This window comes from Sinohyriopsis cumingii, chromosome 16 (assembly GCF_028554795.1).
Source record: "Sinohyriopsis cumingii isolate HCF-2022 chromosome 16, ASM2855479v2, whole genome shotgun sequence".
Classification (NCBI taxonomy): Eukaryota; Metazoa; Mollusca; class Bivalvia; order Unionida; family Unionidae; genus Sinohyriopsis; species Sinohyriopsis cumingii.
In genome coordinates this window covers 76,419,900-76,439,762 of record NC_142976.1, presented here as the reverse complement: position 1 = coordinate 76,439,762, position 19,863 = coordinate 76,419,900, and the positions used below count along the sequence as shown (strand labels likewise).

Sequence of the window (19,863 nt, the reverse complement as noted above, 5' to 3'; positions counted from 1 at the left end):
GTGTTGATTTCATTTGCACTGACAAACTCTTGTATATTCACAGGCATGTGTTTTGATAGCTGATTGACCATTAACCCTTTCTTGAGTTAAGTTATAGCAAAGATATGTTTTGTATCACTCTGCTATACAAATAATCGCTGGCTGATTTCTGCAAGTTATGATTTGATGATAAAATCATATAAATTTGTGTTCCAAACGTAAACAATAGTATGTAATAGCAATTTGTGTTTTAAGAACAGAATCAGTGACCTGAATATTTGATGTTGACCATTATTTTCTTTATAAAATCATTTTGCAGTTGTAAGTGGACCTGTTAAAGGAAAATAATGGTCAACATCACTGTGTCTGGGAAGTACCACACTGTTAGATTGTCTGTTTTTGTCAATATTTAGGCAAATATACATGTATTAAGGAAAATATTCAACTCATAGAAAACAAAGTGTAAATATTATGTTATTCAAGATTTAGCGTAAAAATGCAATTATTTAGGTCCCAGCATATGGTACATTGCTATTTTGTGGAATTTGAGAAGTGCTGTAAGGTCATAGTTGTTTTTACTAATTTTTGTGCAAATAGGAGAAAAAGCAGTGAAGCGAATACCATTTAACCAATTCCTGATGTTACTACATGAGTATAGACAAATAATAAAACCATAAATTTGCATTATTAATAATGGACTGTTATGACGAAGCTAGAATGTGAGTGGTTAATTAAAAAAGCCCCTCTTTCTAAAAAGTAGATGCACTCACATGTTGGCTTGAATGCTTCATTGTGTTATCTATGAATAGTTATGGTAATATTTTATTGGCAACAGAGAAATTGAGACAAACAAAGCGGTATGAAGAAACGTGTGCATATGCTCTCATGTACATGTTACAGGGGTTGTTTCAAATAAGTTTATAGTGAACTTTCATAGTGTGAAAAAAAAACCTCTTGTTTAAGGGTAATTGATTACTGGTAAGCATTTTACTAACATACAATTACAATACTGTAATCTAGTTACTCTTATCAGTTAAAATTCATTACAGTGTATGGGTTCTACAGTGCTCTTAAGTTATGTAGCAAAAATAGACTGTATATAAATATGATACATACAACTCAGAAAGTTTCTGCTTGAAAATAAAATATTACTTGAAACCAATTTTAAATGCAGATATATGTACTGAGAAATAGAGGGCATCGTTCAGATAAGAGAATGAAAACACATGCACTATATATATATATATATATATATATATATATATATATATATATATATATATATATTTTGCTTCCACTTCACCCTCTTCTGTCCAAAAGAAGTCACTTCTCCCTAAATTTCAAGTCTAGCTTGACCCCTGCTAGAAGTGCGAATAATCAGAGACAAGAGTTTTTTCCTTCATTCTGGGTCAAAATCTGGTGTGTATTATACATTAGTGGATGTTGTATACCAAATGATTGTAATTTACATATATATATATATATTTCAGCATGTATACTTATGTTCACACAATAACAACTTGAATTTGCATTATTATTGATGTATTGAAATATCTCTACTATAATTCCCTTACATTTTGCAAAGAAAGTTTAAAATTGTGAACGTCTGTTAAATACTAATGAGCTCAGGTATAGTAAGCCCCATCCTACTAAGAGTTGACTCTAAATCACTCAAATCCATTCAGTCACTGAAAATACTGAATTTGAAAAATACCCCTGCTTACAGATCCGAGTATAATTTTGAGTTGAGTTGTGTTCAGGGATGGTTTCACTATATTAAGCATGTCTTTTCGCCACTGTTTCCATTGGCAGCCCCATCATTTTATTTCAAAATATCCCAATCAGAAGTTCATAAAACAGAACTTTTCTCACATTTCATTTACATCTCTAACATATTACTAAATCCAAACCTTAATTTATAATATCAGAATCATTTGATTCATGCAAAAGCTTGGCTTTGCTTTTAAGTACATTTGATCAAAATAAGTTATGGTCCAGTCAGAAGGAGAGAGAAGTGGAAGCAGATGGTTCAGAATTGTCACTTTAAACTAATGTTTGCATGTTTCTTGCTGACAAGTTTTAAGTTACTTTTATCAACAGGGTTGTTCTTTTCGAAAATAATGACTACTAGAGCTTCCATCAGACGATCAGGAAAGAGATTGACTAAAGTTTTGTTGATGAGATCTGTAACAGAAGATCTTAAAGGATGATCCATTGTCTGTCCATTAGCACAAGTTTTGTTATCACTATTCCTGAGCTATTTTGAGGATTGCTTTGAAACTTTACACACATTCATCCAGTAGTGTAGTTGGTCCTAAATGAAAATCATGCTAGATTTTCATATCAACAATGGTTTTTCACCAAGATATTTCTTAATGATGTCTCATTGATCCTAAATGAAAATGGTGCCTGTTGGATGTTTGTATCACTGCTGCTCCTGGATGGTCAAATCAATGTGGGTGCTCCTGGATGGTCAAATCAATGTGGGTTATCACTAAAATACTTCTTATGATGTCTGGCTGGTAACACATGATAATAGTGCTGTTCACACACCACAATGGCCAGCTTGAAAATCTTGTTATTGCTACTTCTTCTGAATGGATGGTCTTATCAACACAGGGTTTTCACTCAAGACTTCTTATGATGTCTTGTTGGTTCAACATGGCAGCCATCTTGAACATATTGTTTCCTCAACTCTAGTTGAAGAAAAAGTCATATTGATGTTGGGTTTTCACCAGAAGACTTCTTATGATGCACAGTTGTTCTTAAATAGAGATGGTGCCTATCTGACATCCAATATGGCCACCACTGCAGCTATCTTGAAACTTGTTACTGCTACTTTTCAGTGATGGCTATATCAACTTTTTTTCTTTTTTTACAGAAGACTTCTTATGTTACCTAGTTGGTGCCAGTCATAAATCCATTATGGCTGCCACAATGGTTGTCTTGAACATGTTGTCACTACTCTTCCTGAGTAGATGGTCATTATGACAGGGGAGGGGTTCATACACAATTTTATTTTAATCATTCATGCAACTCAGGTACATGTACTCATAACAACTGTGTTTAAATTTGTTATTGTACCTTTATTTTTGTAGAAGTAAAACAAAAAAATGCTTGCACAGATTAATCATTTGAAGAATGGTCTGCCTGACTCCCAGGACTTGGATGATACAGAAATGGATGTTCCCCTGCCGAAGCGGTTCCGCTCAGCAGAATGTGTGAATAGCATGGATTTAACATTCACGGATAATTGTCGGCTAGAGGATTGGACCAGTGATGATGTTGCTCAGAGATTGGTTAATATGGGCCTTGAAGAAGAAGCTGGTTTATTTAAAGGTTGGTATTGGGAGCTACAGAATAGAAATGGGATCATTTTATATTTATTTGAAAAAGAGTTAAAAATGATGTTCACTGACAGTTGTGGTCTCAGTCTGGCATTCAGATTGCTTTTTTATAATATTATGCCCCACAAGATTAAAAATCTTGCGGGTGGGGGTGGGGCTGTTGTCTGTTTATCTGTAAGCACAAGTTTGTAATTGCTACTTCTAAACCACTTGGAGAATTGCTATGAAACTTTATACATTCATCACCAGGTCTATTTGATTCCAATTAAAAATAGTGCTTCTAGGACATCCTGTTTAGTTGATTCACCATGAAAATTGTGTTATGGCTACTTCTCCTTAATGGATAGTCATATTGACATGGGTTTTCTCTAAAAGACTTCATATGATGTGATGTTGGTTTGGGCTTTTGGTGGTAGTTATCAGTGTCTAGAGGATGATCAACCAACGTGTTATAGCCTAGATCAGGCAAATATGTAAATTAATTTAATGGATGCAATAAATAGAAATCTGAGTAGAGATACAAAATAGAACAACACAAGCACACTGTATACAGAATATAACAACTGAACCAGTTGGATAACAAATTTGTACAGGACCAGTTGGATAACAGAATTGTACAGGACCAATTGTAAGATGCACCATGACAACAAAAATAAATTAACTCAGAGTTCTACGATGCAATTAGCAACTCCGTTTTATATTGATATTGCAAATGTTATCACACAATTGAGTGTTTTGAACTTTAATAGTCTGACATATCTTTCATAACCTGATAACGTTTGTTACTCTTCAATCTTCAGAATCTTCATAACTTGTCAGTTGGAGTTGACTTGAACTGGAACACTCTTGGATTTCCTCTGGCCCACATGTGCATAACACCACCTTTAGTGGCCTCTCTTGGTCATCCAGTTGCTTGTACAGGTTGTTCAGTCTCTTGTACTCATTTATGGAAGCTATTTTCCTTATAAAATACAATAAATGTGGCCTAAGTCTTTGTTTAAACCTTATTTCCTGAGTTTAACCTATATTATACTCTCCAGTACACTTAGAATAGTAGACATTCCACTGCTAATTGGCTTCAGGCCATCACATTGCATCCAGTACAATGACATATTCATCTCCAGTACACTTAGAATAGTAGACATTCCACTGCTAATTGGCTTCAGGCCATCACATTGCATCCAGTACAATGACATATTCATCTCCAGTACACTTAGAATAGTAGACATTCCACTGCTAATTGGCTTCAGGCCATCACATTGCATCCAGTACAATGACATATTCATCTCCAGTACACTTAGAATAGTAGACATTCCACTGCTAAATGGCTTCAGGCCATCACATTGCATCCAGTACAATGACATATTCATCTACATACACTTGAGCTCCTCTCTTTCCGTATACAGTTAACGTAGTGTAGGAAAAAAGCCAGTTCTCACTTAATGACAGTTAAGCCACTGCAGCGTGAACTATTTAACACTATTTTGAACTTAATGTGAGGCACATGCCCACGTATGGCTGATCAGTAAATATCCAACATCTGCAAGGCTCAAATGTTAATTTAGCCACTTCATAGGTTAAAAAAATTCACATCTTAGTTAACTCATTCGGCCCCGATCTTGTCTGTAGGCGTGATCTGGTTTCTGCATTCAGTGGCCGATCCCGTCTCCAGGCGTGATGAATGTGTGTTAGATACAACATCTCTGATTGGTTAGAAATGGTTTATTCCAAGAACTAAACAACTATTAAACCAATCAGAAATGATTTTACTTTCATTTGTGGAAATCTGAATTGTTCAGAAGCCAAGGGCTAAAGTTTGAGAGCGGTTTAACTACATGTGTTCTGTTCATGAAAAATCCTAAATGATGGCGGACAGAAGAGTGATGTTTGATGAGAGCAAAAATGTGGAGTTTCTTGGGTTTGATCTTGAAAATATTGAGCAAGCTGAGGAAATATATGTTCAGCAGTTGGATATTTTGTGAGATTTAGATTTGGACATAGAAGTTTCTGAGATTGAATTGTCCGAAGATGATGATGCTGGAGTTCTTGCAGATAAACGTTGCACATAATTTTGTAAATACTGTATAAATAAGTTGTGAAAGTCTTCGACAAATAGGGAAAAAATTACATCAATGTGTCGACAAATTCATTCGAAATAAGTGGTGAAAATTTCATGGATGTTTTTGGGATATAAGAAGAGAAACTAAGGTAAGAGTGAATGCATGTGCACAATGTTTTCAAACAGGTAAAAACTATGGGGCACAAGCAGCTAGACAGCTTTGTGCTTCTGAGGCATAGCAGCAGAGATACTGAAAACAGTTCAGTTGCCGAATGAGTTAAACAAAAAGATCAAACAAAATTCACTTAGATTATATTAAATTATTGCTAACTAATAATTCCTCAGCAGAAATGTTCTACAAACCTAATAAAAATTATGACAGATCAATTCACACCCTTATCTTAAGACTTATATCAGAGGAAAATGATGTATGAAATTAAGACACATTACCTTTTAGTGTTGGGGCTCTCTCTTTTCTCTTTAGCAGAACCATCTCCTTACACCCCAGGTTATGAGTCTCTCAGACTCTCAACTACACGTCCCTTGTACAACTATTATGAGGGTATTATCCACCAACTCCACCCCCGATGCCCAAGGTCTTGCAAAAAAATAACCATGTGCTTCTGCTGAATAAGTAATTATTTAAATATGAGATTTCACCTGGGAAATACAGCTTAAACAATTAAGTACCTAATCAGATCTCAAGATTATCTAACTCCCATTATTAACACATGCCACCAGGGTTTGGTAAATCCTACCTTTCCCATTCCCTTTAACATACTGATCTCTGCTCTGCAAAATTTTAATTTCGGACAAACATTTCAGCAATATAAAACACTCTTTCTGCAACATTTCAGTATTTGGCCATTTTGATAAACTAGACCCAATCTTCAACCTCTGTCCAGTTTTGCCTGACATGATTATAATATGGAACCCCAATGATAAACAATCAAAAAGTCACAGTCAGATGCACTCAAGTAATAACGTCCTTGGACATGTCACAGATTTAACCCAGTGCAAAATCACACACATCAGTATAAAATTGCTTACAATGACATCTGCAAAATTCACAATCCTAATTGGAAATGCTGCTGATCTGACATTCATTATGGCTACCACTGCAGCCATCTTGAAAATCTTACAAGTGTTGCTCCTTCTTAGTGAACATCGTAGTGAAATGTTGTTTTCACCACAAAACTTATTATGATGACTGGTTGTTTCTAAATGAAGATGGTTTCACTTGGGCATCTAATATGGCCACCAGTGGCTATTTTTAAAATCTTGTTACTGCTACTTCTTGAAAATAAATTGTCATATCTTAATGAAGTTTTCACTTCAAGACTTTTTATAATGTCTGTTTGGCTCTTAATTAAAATAGTGCTGATCTGAGGTCCAATATGGCCACTATTGCAGTCGTCATGAAAATCTTTTTTATCACTTCACTTGAACATAAAGTAATATTGACTTTGGATTTTCTTTAAGACACTTTATAATGGCCACTTTGGCAGCCATCTTTATAATCGTGTTATTGCTGCTCCTGAATGGATGTTGATACAGGGTTTTCACCAGAAAACTTGTTTAGTTGGTCCTTAGAGGAAATGGTTCCACATGGACAGGGAATCAGTCATTTTGGGTTTTCGAAGAAGCCTGTATTTTAAACATGTATTTGTAAAACTTCCTTGATACAAGTTCATATTACAACATAATACTTGTTCCAGGGCACAATGTCCCAGTCAAATTTAGTTTAACAGCCATTTATGTCATGTGAATAGCAATGCAAATGGCAAGTTCCATGTCAGATTTCATCAGCTTTGTAGGTTAATCATGTCTTTCAACAGATTAAATAATTACAGAATTTGTGCAATTTCTGAGAAAATAAATAATCTTCCTATTGATTGCATGCAAGTATGGATGGCCTGATGTAAGAGCATTTGAGTTTGCTAGTCTGGCTAGTAAGTGGTTACCATATGCCGACACCAGACAGGTGGGCAGATTTCACCTTTTCTATTAGCTCTGATTCTGCACCCCAAAATAAGTGTCCAGATATGAAAAATGAGGTGGCATGGGGCAGAAGAATTTCTGATTACTATATACCAAGCAAGCTATTGCAATAAAGTAATTACAATAAAATTGGCTTGGGGTGGGGTGGATATTATGAACCACGTCACTTGGTGTTAATTTGTAGATGGTGAGTGAGAGTTGTCACTTTCTTTTGATTTTAAGTAACAAGTATGGGTGCATATGCCTGCAACAGCTGTCTCGGATGAATTCTCAATTTAAAGAATAACATGGCAACAAGTGACTCATACCATTTTTGATGCCTGCTGAAGATTAAAATTACTTGCATATGTTAAGTTTCATTTTGTATTGATTTTCTACCACTTATATAGATGAATCATTTACCCTAATAGCCAACACAGTAGCTATCTTGTTAGTCTTCTAATGGTGTCTAGTTTGTCCTAAATGAAAATGGTGCTGATAATCCAGTATAGCTACCACAGTGGCTATATAAAAAGTGTTATAATTCAAGATGGTTTCACTACTCATCATTTACAAAGAAGAGATGATTTTTTTGAAAAATTTCCCCTTTTAGTAACACTGTTAAGTCTGGGTAGGGCACATGGATCAAGAATTATATTTTGGACACATTTATCTAATTTCAGATATGATATGATTCCATACTTTCATTTCTCCATATGCTACTGCTGTCTTCTACATTACTTCATAATTTGGATTTTATATGATCTGGTGCTTCTTTTTCCCTGAATCACTGTTTTCCCTCAGCCTTATGCCCCCTGGATAGAGCCAGTTTAGTTATGAGAGACATACATTATAGTTATTGTTTTTCATCAGTTTCTTTTAGTAAACCTTTACCAGATTCAGTGGATATTTTTGATAAACTACCATAACATACTTGCCTTTCACATTGTACCACTCGTGTTAAAATGCTACATTCTTGGATGGAATCATTAGGGTCATAACTTATATTTCAATAGTTCTTTGTTCAGTTTATGCTATTTTTGGAATATAACATGTATTCACTTAAACCAAATAGCAGTCCAACCCATGAATAATGTCCCTGGTTGTGGGTCATACCATTTGATTTATTGACTTGTGAGTGCATAGTATGTACTTATTTAAATACATTTCTTGTGTTGAGCAAAAAAGAAAGTGCAAATTGTGTGTAAGGGATGAAGGGTGTAATGGGTGCAGGATACATTGGTTGTTGTGTTTAAGCTATGAATGGCACTTCATTTGAACCTTTCTTTTTATAGCTCAAGAAATTACTGGTGATCTGCTTCCTTTGTTAACATCAGAGAGACTGAGAGAGATGGGAGTCCGGTATGTCTAATTAATTATGCTCTAAAGATTGAATTTGTCCAACCATGGGTCCATTATCCTGCCCAGGCTCCATGAATCCTGTTCTTGTCCAGGCTTCATGGGTCAATTCTCCTTGCCCAGGCTCCATGGGAACTTCACTTCTGTGTGTTAAATAGAATGTGTCTCACCTTATTCAATATTTGTATTCAATATCAATGAATTTTTTTAATAATTAATGGACAAAAGTTTGCATTTAAAGTTTTGTTTATTTCAGGAAGGAACAATTTGAATTTCACTTTTATATAAAATAACATATACCAGACATTATCACATATAGTTTGTTTTGTTTGTTTTTGTATGCATATTGTCAGATTATGGAGAAAAGTTCTTGATTAATCTTTAATTGCTTGTAGGAAGCCACTGTCATTCAGATTCACTGTCATGTGTTAAATAGCCTGTGCTTGAATTTACTTAATTCCTTTCTACCCAGTTTTATTTACTTTTTTATATTTTTCAAAGTATGGGAAAGTGTTTGGCGGTTTAAGGATGTATTTAAGGTTTGTTATATTTGAATCCTTGGAATTGGAACAGCTTTGTCTTCATCAAATATTGATGTATAGATGAACAATTCCATCTTCTGATAGCTCTTGTCTTCATCAAATATTGATGTATAGATGAACAATTCCATCTTCTGATAGCTCTTGTGTGACAAGCATCAGAGATACTGAGATTGCCTCCATCTGTCCATCCATTCATCATGATATCTCCTATACTTTAAAACGAATATTCAAGGATCATAGTGGAATAGTTACCCATGATGTTAGGTGGTACATAATGTACTTGGTTTGTATATTAGGGTTCCCTGAACTCAGGAGAGGTGTCAGCAATTTTAAAAGTGAAGTTACTTGTACATATATTGTGATATAGTATTATTCATTGAATTTACAACCATGGACACAATCTTAAAACATCATAGGTGAATTCAAATACATGTATAGAGCTGATATTGTCCCCAGTTTTTATCCTTATCCCCATAGACATGGTCCCTGGGTTATACTTTAGAAAATGTTGATATTCCTGCCATTTTAACCTATATATATATTCGCACCTACTGGACATGAAAAGACAAATTCACATGTTCTACTCATATTGGTTCATGTATCTGCCCTTTTTCCTTGTGACCTTGATCCTGAGTCATAACTTGGAAACAGTCGAGAACCCTACCTTGTTGCCATATATGTACAGTGTTTGACATGGGATTCCAGGGGCAGGAGACACGGTGTTCCCTGTCTTTAAAATTTGGGGGACAAAACATTAAAGGACACTAAGTATATGGGACTTTAAAAAAAGTAATCTTATTTGCTTCTTACTGTTTTACCACTTTGTGAACTACACTGTACCATAATGTTTTCCTTGCATGCTTGAATTTGGTAAGAAACATTATTGAGTGCTCAGGTAACTTGGAAAACGCTTGTGTTTGAATATCTAGTTTGGCTGAAATTACTTGCACTGGAATTTTCTATTCCAAATTTGCTTTCATGTTAACTTCACTGTTCATTCATTATTTACCAGCATTTATTATAATAAATTTACATTTTATTCTGATTTACATTTCTTTTCAAATGAATGATTTATTGAATAAATCACACGTGTGTATTTGCATAAATTTAATCCCATTTAATTTGTCATTAATTCAGCTCTTAAATAAATGAAATCGTCCTCATTCAATGTTTATTTTAGTGGCCATGAAGCACTTTACATTGCCACACTGCATACTATCACAGACCTTGAACATTTTGCCAAATATGTTGTTTTAAGATGGATATCAGTTGCCATCTTGCTTGTTTGTGTTTTTGCCTTTACCAGCTTTGGCCCCTGATGGCATCAGTATTTACATGGATGGATGTGCACTTAAGAAGTAGTAAGTGTTCTTTTTAATTTTTCCTGACAAAAATAGTGTGCACAGACATCAAGTTTTGGAAGATAGGACAATAAATTATGAGAAACCCATGATCCTACAATCAGTATGCAATCCTGCGTATAATTCTGTGCTTGAAAAGAGGTATTACTGATATGGGGTTCCTGGTATGTCTTTAACCACCTGGACTTAGCCACTTTGTCATAACTTAACGAGTGTCCGGTTCTTGATACAATAACCTTACTTGTAATTAAAAAAAGAAGAATGCAACTGAATGTGATCCCTCTGTATATGCTTGTCTTGAGTCGCAACTTTGAATCATGCTCAGATTCCTATCTACAACAATATATATTGGTTTACAAATTCATATATGAAATTCATATTGGCTTATAAATATCCCTACTCTGCCCACTTCACCTCTCATCTGTTCTTGACTCAGCCCCAGGGTCAGTAGTTGAAATGAAGATTCCTGCCCTGCAGTGATGGGTTTACTTGCTCTGCATGAAAAGGCAAAACACAAATATGCATTTAACATTTACAGACAGACTTAGTAATATTTTGTTCTTTTATTGCCACCAAACTTGAACTGAGTGTATTATGTGATAAACAGGGATGGTCCTGGCTTTTAAAAAAGGAATTGGTTATTAAAGGAGAGAAAAAATATTTATGAAAGGAATGTTTCCAGTGATGATTATAACAGATCAATGAATCTCAGAAAAACTATGTATCTTTTGCAGCACTATGGGAAGAACTTTGAGAATAATGAAGTTTATAAAAAGTGTTACCCATCAAGAGCACAAAAAAATCAGTCCATCAAGTTCAAAGGTAGGCTTCTTTTGGATATCTTGAAATTAATTAGATTGTTGTGTGATACATACTGGTATATGAATTAGATAGATTGAAAAACACAGGAGGACACAAATTACTTATTTGATAAGGTTAATGAAGAGCAAAAGAAAGCAGAATAGGTATTACTTTGAGTCTATGTTTCTCAACCAGTATTAAAAAATATTGTAGGTTTATAGGCCTGGCATGGGTGCATTTGTTAAAGAATCAGTTTGGTACAACATTTGGGTCTTCTGTCCGGCAGTAATACTCTGTCTAGCCAAGTGAATGAAATACAATCTGCTTTTCTTTTTCCTTTGGCCTGTTGTTTTCTTTTTGATTTTTTTAGCTGTGTAAACATCTTAAATTTGCAGGTCTTCTCTGAAGATGAAGTTGATACATCATCAGCTTATACTAACACCCTCTTTTTTGTTTGTGCTATTGTTTTAATCAGTGAGTAGCTGAAAAGTCATTGAAATGGGATAAATGAAAAGCAATATAAAGTGTGTGTTCTTCCTCCAACCCCACCCCACCCAACTTGATCTTACCAGCTAGTGATCATTGAATTGAAATCTTCTTAGTTTGTGTATTCAGAAGTATGTAGACCCAGCAGCCTGGTGCTATAAATATTGTTGAAGAGAAAGTTTAACAGGAAACGGATTTTCTATGCTGCTGGAAACAGCGACAAGGATTCTGTATTGTCCAGCTGTGGCTTGCAATTATTTCTAATGATGTAGAATCAGTTTGAAAAATTTACTCTGTATTTTGTCACTTTTATTGACGGATCTATGGCATTCTTTAAGGGTTGCAGTTTACATCGGGTCCTTCTGATATACAGAATATTTAGCCAAGTTTTGAATACTATTCCCAACTGTGTAAAGTGATGTGATTCTGTGAAAACTTCTTTAGTCAACGTATATATACTGCTGGGCAAGTTTATTTGATTTTTAATTCCATCTAGTGTTTTTGTTCTTTCAGTAAAGGGACTGCTCTGATGGCCTAGTGGTCAAAGCATCCGCATAGGATGCAGGAGGTTGCTGGTTAGAGCCCCAGCCAAGTCATACCAAAGACTTTAAAAAATGGTACTAACAGCTGCCTTGCTAGGTGCTCAGCATTAAGAGGTTAGTGTTAGGACTGGTCGGCCTGGTGTCAGGATAATGTGACTGGGTGGGGCATGATGCCCCAGTGCTAGACATCATTATAAACTGCCACAATGCAGACATTGTAGCAGTATGACTTAAATTTTTTTAAAGCTACGTTAAAAATCAAAATCACACACTTTGAGTAAAGGAGTAAAATGTAGTACTAGAATGACACCAAATACTTCTTTTTTTTAAGCTGAAAATTGACTGGTTTTGGAACTGGAGTTTGTGTCCTAATTTTAGATTTTAGAACTAAAGCAGGCCAGTCTGAACAGCATACAGACAGATGAATCTCTGCAAAAAATAATATAGGTTTGAGATTTGGAGTAAATAGTGGCGACGACATGAAAACTGTGGCCCAATGCAACAAAAAAGTCACATTTTCACTCTTTTGCACATGCGTGGCCAAAAGAAAATCTTAAAAATGTTTTTTATATACCTAAGTATCCAGCTAAACAAAAATCAGTGAGAAACATGTAAAGATGCATCCATAAGTAACAAACACAATGCCTTTCCTACCCCTATTTCAGACAAAAATGAAAAGGCTCTGCAGGGGATGATAGGTTTATGGGTGAATTTCAGTAATGTTATTCAAATGGCTCAACAAATCAAAAACATAAAAACTACTCATACCTTCATGTCACAAACAAAAATCTTTGCAATTGGTATATAATATCTTTTGACAGACATTTTCATGTTTAACTCACTGTTTCCTATTTTAATATGTATTTTTGATTTATGTTGACGGGTGAGAGAGATAACTTTTCTCTATATATTTGTCTAGCATGGTCTTCATTTAAAAAAATTGATTTTAACAATTTAATTTTGCAAAATTACATGTTTTGCAAACTAGTTCAGGACATACAGAAATGTTAACAAAGAGTTACAATTAAATTCTTAAAGGTTGTTGTGGGGAGAAACTGATGTACTTGGACCATGGTTATATGTCTTAGCTGTAATCTTACTTTATTCTAAGATTAAGAAATTAAAAGAATCTTACCTTTCTTTGATCTAGGTTTTCAATGACCCCATTCATGGTCATATTGAGCTTCATCCTCTGTGTGTGAAGATCATTGACACCCCCCAGTTTCAAAGACTTCGCTACATCAAGCAGCTGGGATCCTGTTACTTTGTTTACCCAGGAGCATCACACAATAGATTTGAACATAGTATAGGGTACTTATTGCATTTTAACCCCAACTCTGATTAAGGCAGAACAGTAGATACATATGAACATATTATACGGTACTTGTTCCATTTTATCCCCCACCCTCCAGTAAGACGGGGTACATCTATTGCAAAGTCTGCCTGTAAGTCCATGAACATTCTGGATATCTATATGAAACAGACAAATTAGACTAGTGATCCAGATATCTGTATGAAACATGGCAAACATACTAGACTAGTCACTGAGATATTTCTATGAAATATGGTAAACATTACACTAGTGAACAAGGCATCTGTACAAAATATGGCAGACATATTAGACTTGTGATCTATATGAAGCATGGCAAACATAGTAGGTTTGTGATCCATATATCTGCATGAAATATGGCAAACAGTGATCAAGATATGAAATATGGCAAACACAATAAACTAGTGACAAAGCTGCCTTAAATTGATATGTTTGTTGAGGTCAGTACAGATACGAAGAATGGTCAATAGATACCAAAAATGAATGAAGGAAATATTAGCATATAGATTGATGACATTATCCACACAGGATGATCTACAGAATTTACTGGTCATGGACAGTAATTTAAGTAACAGATCATCTAGGTATAGTTCAGCCTTTGGTAATGTTAGCTGTGTCAGCTAGAGAACACTGCCAAAAACATTGATCTGGATTTGTGCTCATACTTGTATGGTTTTAACGCTTAAAGTGACCATCTTTTGTTGTCAGCATGTTTTGGTTCTTCTGTATCCTTTATTTTGGGTAGTTGTAGAGATTGATACATGAACTAAAATACCTATAAATCTATAAATTTTGACAGGGACTTATGCATGAATATAAGTACACAAGAAAATGTTCTTTTTCTTAAAAAAAAATGCAAAATTTGATACTTGTAACAGTAATGAAGCCACAATAGTTTGCTTTGTTAAACATTTGCTACTTCACTTTGGAAATATTTTGCCCCTCAAACTCAAAGTTGTATTTCTGACCACAATTTTGAATTTATTGGGCCACTTATAACCTCTATTATGTTTTACATTTTTCCACCCATTGTTAAGGTTTTCTTCTATTTATTTTCATTTGTGATCATATTAAGTAATATGTCTTCTGAGGAGGAATAGATGACAACTCATTTTTTACATGTTAGATACAGTCCTGTTTGAATGGTGATAGTGGTGGGTGAGTGAGTGAGAAGTGAGGTCAAAAATACAACATTTTGTTGACATGTGTGGTAGTTACATGATAAAATTGGTTATAATACACAGAGGAGCAAATTATTTGAGTTGTTTTACAAAGATTGCTTTTCTTCATGTAAATATAACTTATCTTTTAATATCTAACATGAGAAATGAATTTTCTTTCTTCACATCTTCATTCATATGGATTGATAATTTTTCACACTTAGATGAATCAAAGATTAGCATCATTGTTGTTGATCTTTTTGTTTCTCTTTTGTTGTTAATAATTATCCTTATTATTGATTTTCCAGAGTATGCCATTTAGCAGGACAGTTAGCCTGTGCACTCCAACATCATCAGCCAGAATTAGATATTAATGATCAAGATATATTGTGTGTGCAGATAGCTGGGCTTTGTCATGATCTAGGTCAGATGCTTTTTGATTCTCACTTAGTTAAAAACCTTCACCTTATGCCAATGTTATATTACTTGTAGATGTATGATAAGCATCAGCTGTATGTTGAGATTGGTAGAATGATCATACACGGTAGCATTGTTACATGTTTAGGCTTGAATAAACAGTAACACAAGAAAGAGTGAAAACAACAAGCTTTGAAAAATATAACAAATAATTTATTTCCCTGGAAAAATACTGTAAAATGAGGAGAAAAAAGTATGAGAACTTATGGCTTCCAGAATCAAATCCACCAATAATAATAATTAAAATCCACAAATAAAATTTTTGCAGTCCTTATATTGAAATGTTCTAATGATTCCAAGTTCAAGTCCTGATGAAGAAACCAAGATGGAAGGCGATGATGTATGCTGTACCCTATACTGTGTTGACGTCTACAGTTTCTTGTAGAAACATAATAATTAATCCTCCAGTCATGGAAATCCAAATAAAATTTTCAAGAAAAGTTCTTGTTCAAGAGTTCTGTATGAATACAGTAATATTTCCAGAGAAATTAATTAATCTTCTCGAGTCCAAATAATCTGAAGAAACTGAAGAAATAACTCTAAAACTCAAAACTTCATTGCTGGTCACAACAGAAGAAAACAACTTGACATCAAGTATTTAAAAGCCCGGACTCTGAGATCTCTCTCTCTCTCTAAACATCACTATTAATACTAAGCATTTCGCAATTTCGGAATTGCCTAATTGTGAAATAGAGGATGACGTGATCATGTTTACATGTAAAAGTCAGATTGCTCCTGTATGTCCTTGATAAGAACCAGTCATTTTACTTCTAGAAAAAGTTGTTTACATTACCCTCAATCAAGGTCAGGAACTAAGTCAAAAATAGAAACAAGTGTTTCTGTTATTAGATATCAAAGGAAAACTCAGGTCAAACTTAATTTTCTGGAAAATATCAAATTCCTAGAAAACAAAATTACATTACATTGATATGTAAAAAAATAAAATAAAAAGATTCCAAAACCCATAAACAATCAGATCAAATCAAATACAAATTAAATCAAATATAAATTAAATCAAATATGCATAACAGTATGGTGTACATAAATTTACACAAGGGGTCAGATTTTGGTAGAAACAGGCTTGTATCCTTCCAGTCCATGAAGCCCTGGCTTATTTGGTGCGATTTCTCATTTTCACACTGATGCATATAGTTGGATTTATCTTTAGTCCCTGAACTAAAGAATATTGGTATAAAAAAATGTTTGGGTATCAGCCCATAAACCTCTGTTGGATGGTTTGAGGTCTGATCTCATTCGTTATACGAAACTGCCATTTATTGCAGACAGATTTGTATCAGTATTCGAAGCCATTATTTCTCACATTTTTTGAGGTCATTAGGTTAAAAGAGGCCTGTTAGCAGTTTGTACAACATATTTGTCAATCATATCCTATGTTTGACAACTTGTAAATCCAATATGGAATAGCACAACTCTACCTCCTGTTGCCATATAGAATTTTGTGCTACATCAATATCATGCAACAATTTTGATTCAACTTCACTCACTCTAAATGGGTCATTCATATGAGTTATGTGTGACAGTCATGTGACTGTTATCATGGTTCAACAATGCAGCAAAGTACAAATTAGATGGGTTAATTTTACATTGCAACCCAAATTACTCAGAACACTGTCTGATAATTTACCCATTTTGTAATTTGACACTTTGTTGAAGCCACAATAATAGTCACATGAGAACCATAAGAACTGATGGTAGGTAATTAAAAATGATTTGTGCACTCTTTTTTGTTGCAGACAGATGTGGTGGCAACAAAATTTTTTAAGGAATATTTGAGATCTGACACCAAACCACCCATCAATACCAACTCTGGATTTGTTATACTAATCACTGTTGGCATGTTGATGCAAGTGACATCCTTCAGGTCATGAACAAAAATCAAGAAATTGTCAGAACCTTTGCAGGTTGAGAAGGGGAAAATAATGTTGTTTATATATAAGTATAATTTCATGAATAAAATAATTTTTTTAGAAAAAATAAAGATTCTCATTCTTTCCCAAAATCACAAGTTCTATCAGTTGCAAGCTCCTCAGCAGTTTAGCAGGCCATAATGCATGGGTAATTATATCCTAAATTGGAAAATTTGCCATGAAAATGAATATCAACTTTCAAAAGTTTGGCACAAAAAATGTTTGTATTAATATATCCAATCATCCTATTTTTGTGAAGTTAAAGATCTGATGTTTTCATTTTTGTAATCTTCAGGTCATGGCCCGTACTCACATCTTTTTGATGAAAAGTTTATTCCATTGATGAGACCAGACAGAAAGTGGAAGGTGAGATCAGTGTCTCATGCAGCTTCTGTAATTACTTGTCCAGGCCAGGTTGAAAGTATGTTTTTGGATTGTTTTGTTCTTTTGTCATGGACACAACTTTCACTTGTCAGTCAAATAAAGAATCACATGGCAAATTCATAACATTGTTTACTAGACGGTCTATTAGTTTGTAAAATATATTTAGGGAGGTAGTTTGCCTTGCCATGCCACTGTTTTCTTAAAAGTCATTGATGTGAATGTCAGCTTCATATTGCTATGATGTTAATGTGACTTTGAAATGGAAAAATGTATGTAGTATATGTCTAGGAATTGACTGGTTTACAACTGTTTTGCTCTGCATTAGTACAGTCATAGTTATCAGCTTGTCAGTTGACCTGTGCAGATATTATTTCACTGTTTCTTAATCTGCCTTGTTGGAAACGATTTTACTGTTTGTTGGGAGTCTGTCTATATCTATCATTCTAAATGGAATGCTTCCAAATTTTGTTTGAAGCGGTTAACTTGTTCTGTTGTATCTGGTCTTGTTAGAGGCTACTTTTTTACTGTTCACAGAAGCCACATGGCCATGTTAGAGGCTACTTTATACTGTTTACAGAAGCTACATGGACCTGTTAGAGGCTACTTTATACTGTTTACAGAAGTCACATGGCCATGTTAGAGGCTACTTTTTACTGTTCACAGAAACCACATGGCCTAGTTAGAGGCTACTTTATACTGTTTACAGAAGCCACATGGCCCTGTTAGAGGCTACTTTATACTGTTCACAGAAACCACATGGCTCTGTTAGAGGCTACTTTATATTGTTCACAGAAGCCACATGGCCCTGTTAGAGGCTACTTTATACTGTTCACAGAAGCTATATGGCCCTGTTAGAGGCTACTTTATACTGTTTACAGAAGCCACATGGCCCAGTTAGAGGCTACTTTATACTGTTTACAGAAGTCACATGGCCATGTTATAGGTTACTTTATTATTTTTTACAGAAGTCATGTGGCCATTTTGCTAATTGCAGTGTACATCTTATGTATAAGATGGCGTCAATACCTATATATGAATTTCTTATGACTTAGCAGATACTTGCAGTGTCCTTGATCATTTTATAGTTGGTCAAAATGTCAGTTACATCGGATATGTACAGCATATGTGACAAATTTTGTATATCTGCAATCATTGTATCCATATTTGATTGAATTAAATTGTTCATGTGTCCATTTGAGTTTTGATTATGAAAAAATCACTTTCCAGATAAATTGGTATTCCTGCAGCAGGTGATGGAATTTATGCTCTTATTTACTGGTCATCATCAGCACTAAAGGAATGTTTATAGTCTGACTGAATTCAAAGATAAACACCTACATTCATTAATTATTTGTCTGAATCATCCAAAAATAAAATACACTCATGACCCCAAAAATGTCTTTTTTAAAGTTGAATTAGGAGTCAGATTATACAATGTCTTGGAGGGAGGGCATAAAAAATGCTAAAAGTAGACAAAATAGCTTTTTTAACAAAATTTTCAGTCCTGTCCAAATACATTTTTAAAAAAATTGAATATGAAAATTTGGTATTTATTTTCATAAATAGTGCTTTTTTAATAATCGATGAACTTTACAATTTCAAGATCTGGTTCTGATATTACCAGCAAGTCTTAAAAGTTTAAGACTTGACTTGGGACATTTTAAGTTTAATTTGATTAGGATCCAATCCAATGAGATTGCTTGGTTTTAGTCTTAAATGTAAGCCAGAACTTAAGTTCTGGTGAAGAAATCTAGACTTGAACACTAATGAAATAGTCAATGTTGTTTGCTGCCAATTTGGAAATTTGTAGACAGAATATGACATTTAATTGAATATGTCTGCCTTTTCCCAAGCAGTGCAGAGACAGTACTAATGTTCCCGGTGAAGACAGGCCTACATTATTAATGTAAAACCTTCTCTTTTTCGTATTCTACAGCATGAAGATGCTTCTGTGGAGATGTTTGATTACTTGATTGAAGATAACAGTATACTCCCAGCCTTTCAAGAATATGGCCTGGATGAGCAGGACATCACCTTTATCAAGGAACAGATTGCTGGTCCACGTAGAAAGACGAAAGATAAGGTCAGAAATAACTTGATTTTTATTTTTATGCTCCAACTGTTTCCT

General features: G+C 34.4%; 1 protein-coding gene across 1 annotated transcript in view; it reads left to right on the top strand.

Moving 5' to 3' along the window:
• Positions 1 to 19,863, top strand: part of LOC149780835 (uncharacterized) — a 209,644-nt gene that overhangs the window by 1,430 nt on the left and 188,351 nt on the right. Inside the window, exons 2-8 of the mRNA XM_089936236.1 lie at positions 3,078 to 3,318; positions 8,661 to 8,727; positions 11,362 to 11,449; positions 13,607 to 13,767; positions 15,255 to 15,370; positions 17,647 to 17,717; positions 19,672 to 19,818. Of these exons, the coding sequence (XP_089792362.1) occupies positions 3,093 to 3,318; positions 8,661 to 8,727; positions 11,362 to 11,449; positions 13,607 to 13,767; positions 15,255 to 15,370; positions 17,647 to 17,717; positions 19,672 to 19,818 (876 nt within the window). The 5' untranslated portion in view covers positions 3,078 to 3,092. The remainder of the gene's footprint in view (positions 1 to 3,077; positions 3,319 to 8,660; positions 8,728 to 11,361; positions 11,450 to 13,606; positions 13,768 to 15,254; positions 15,371 to 17,646; positions 17,718 to 19,671; positions 19,819 to 19,863) is intronic.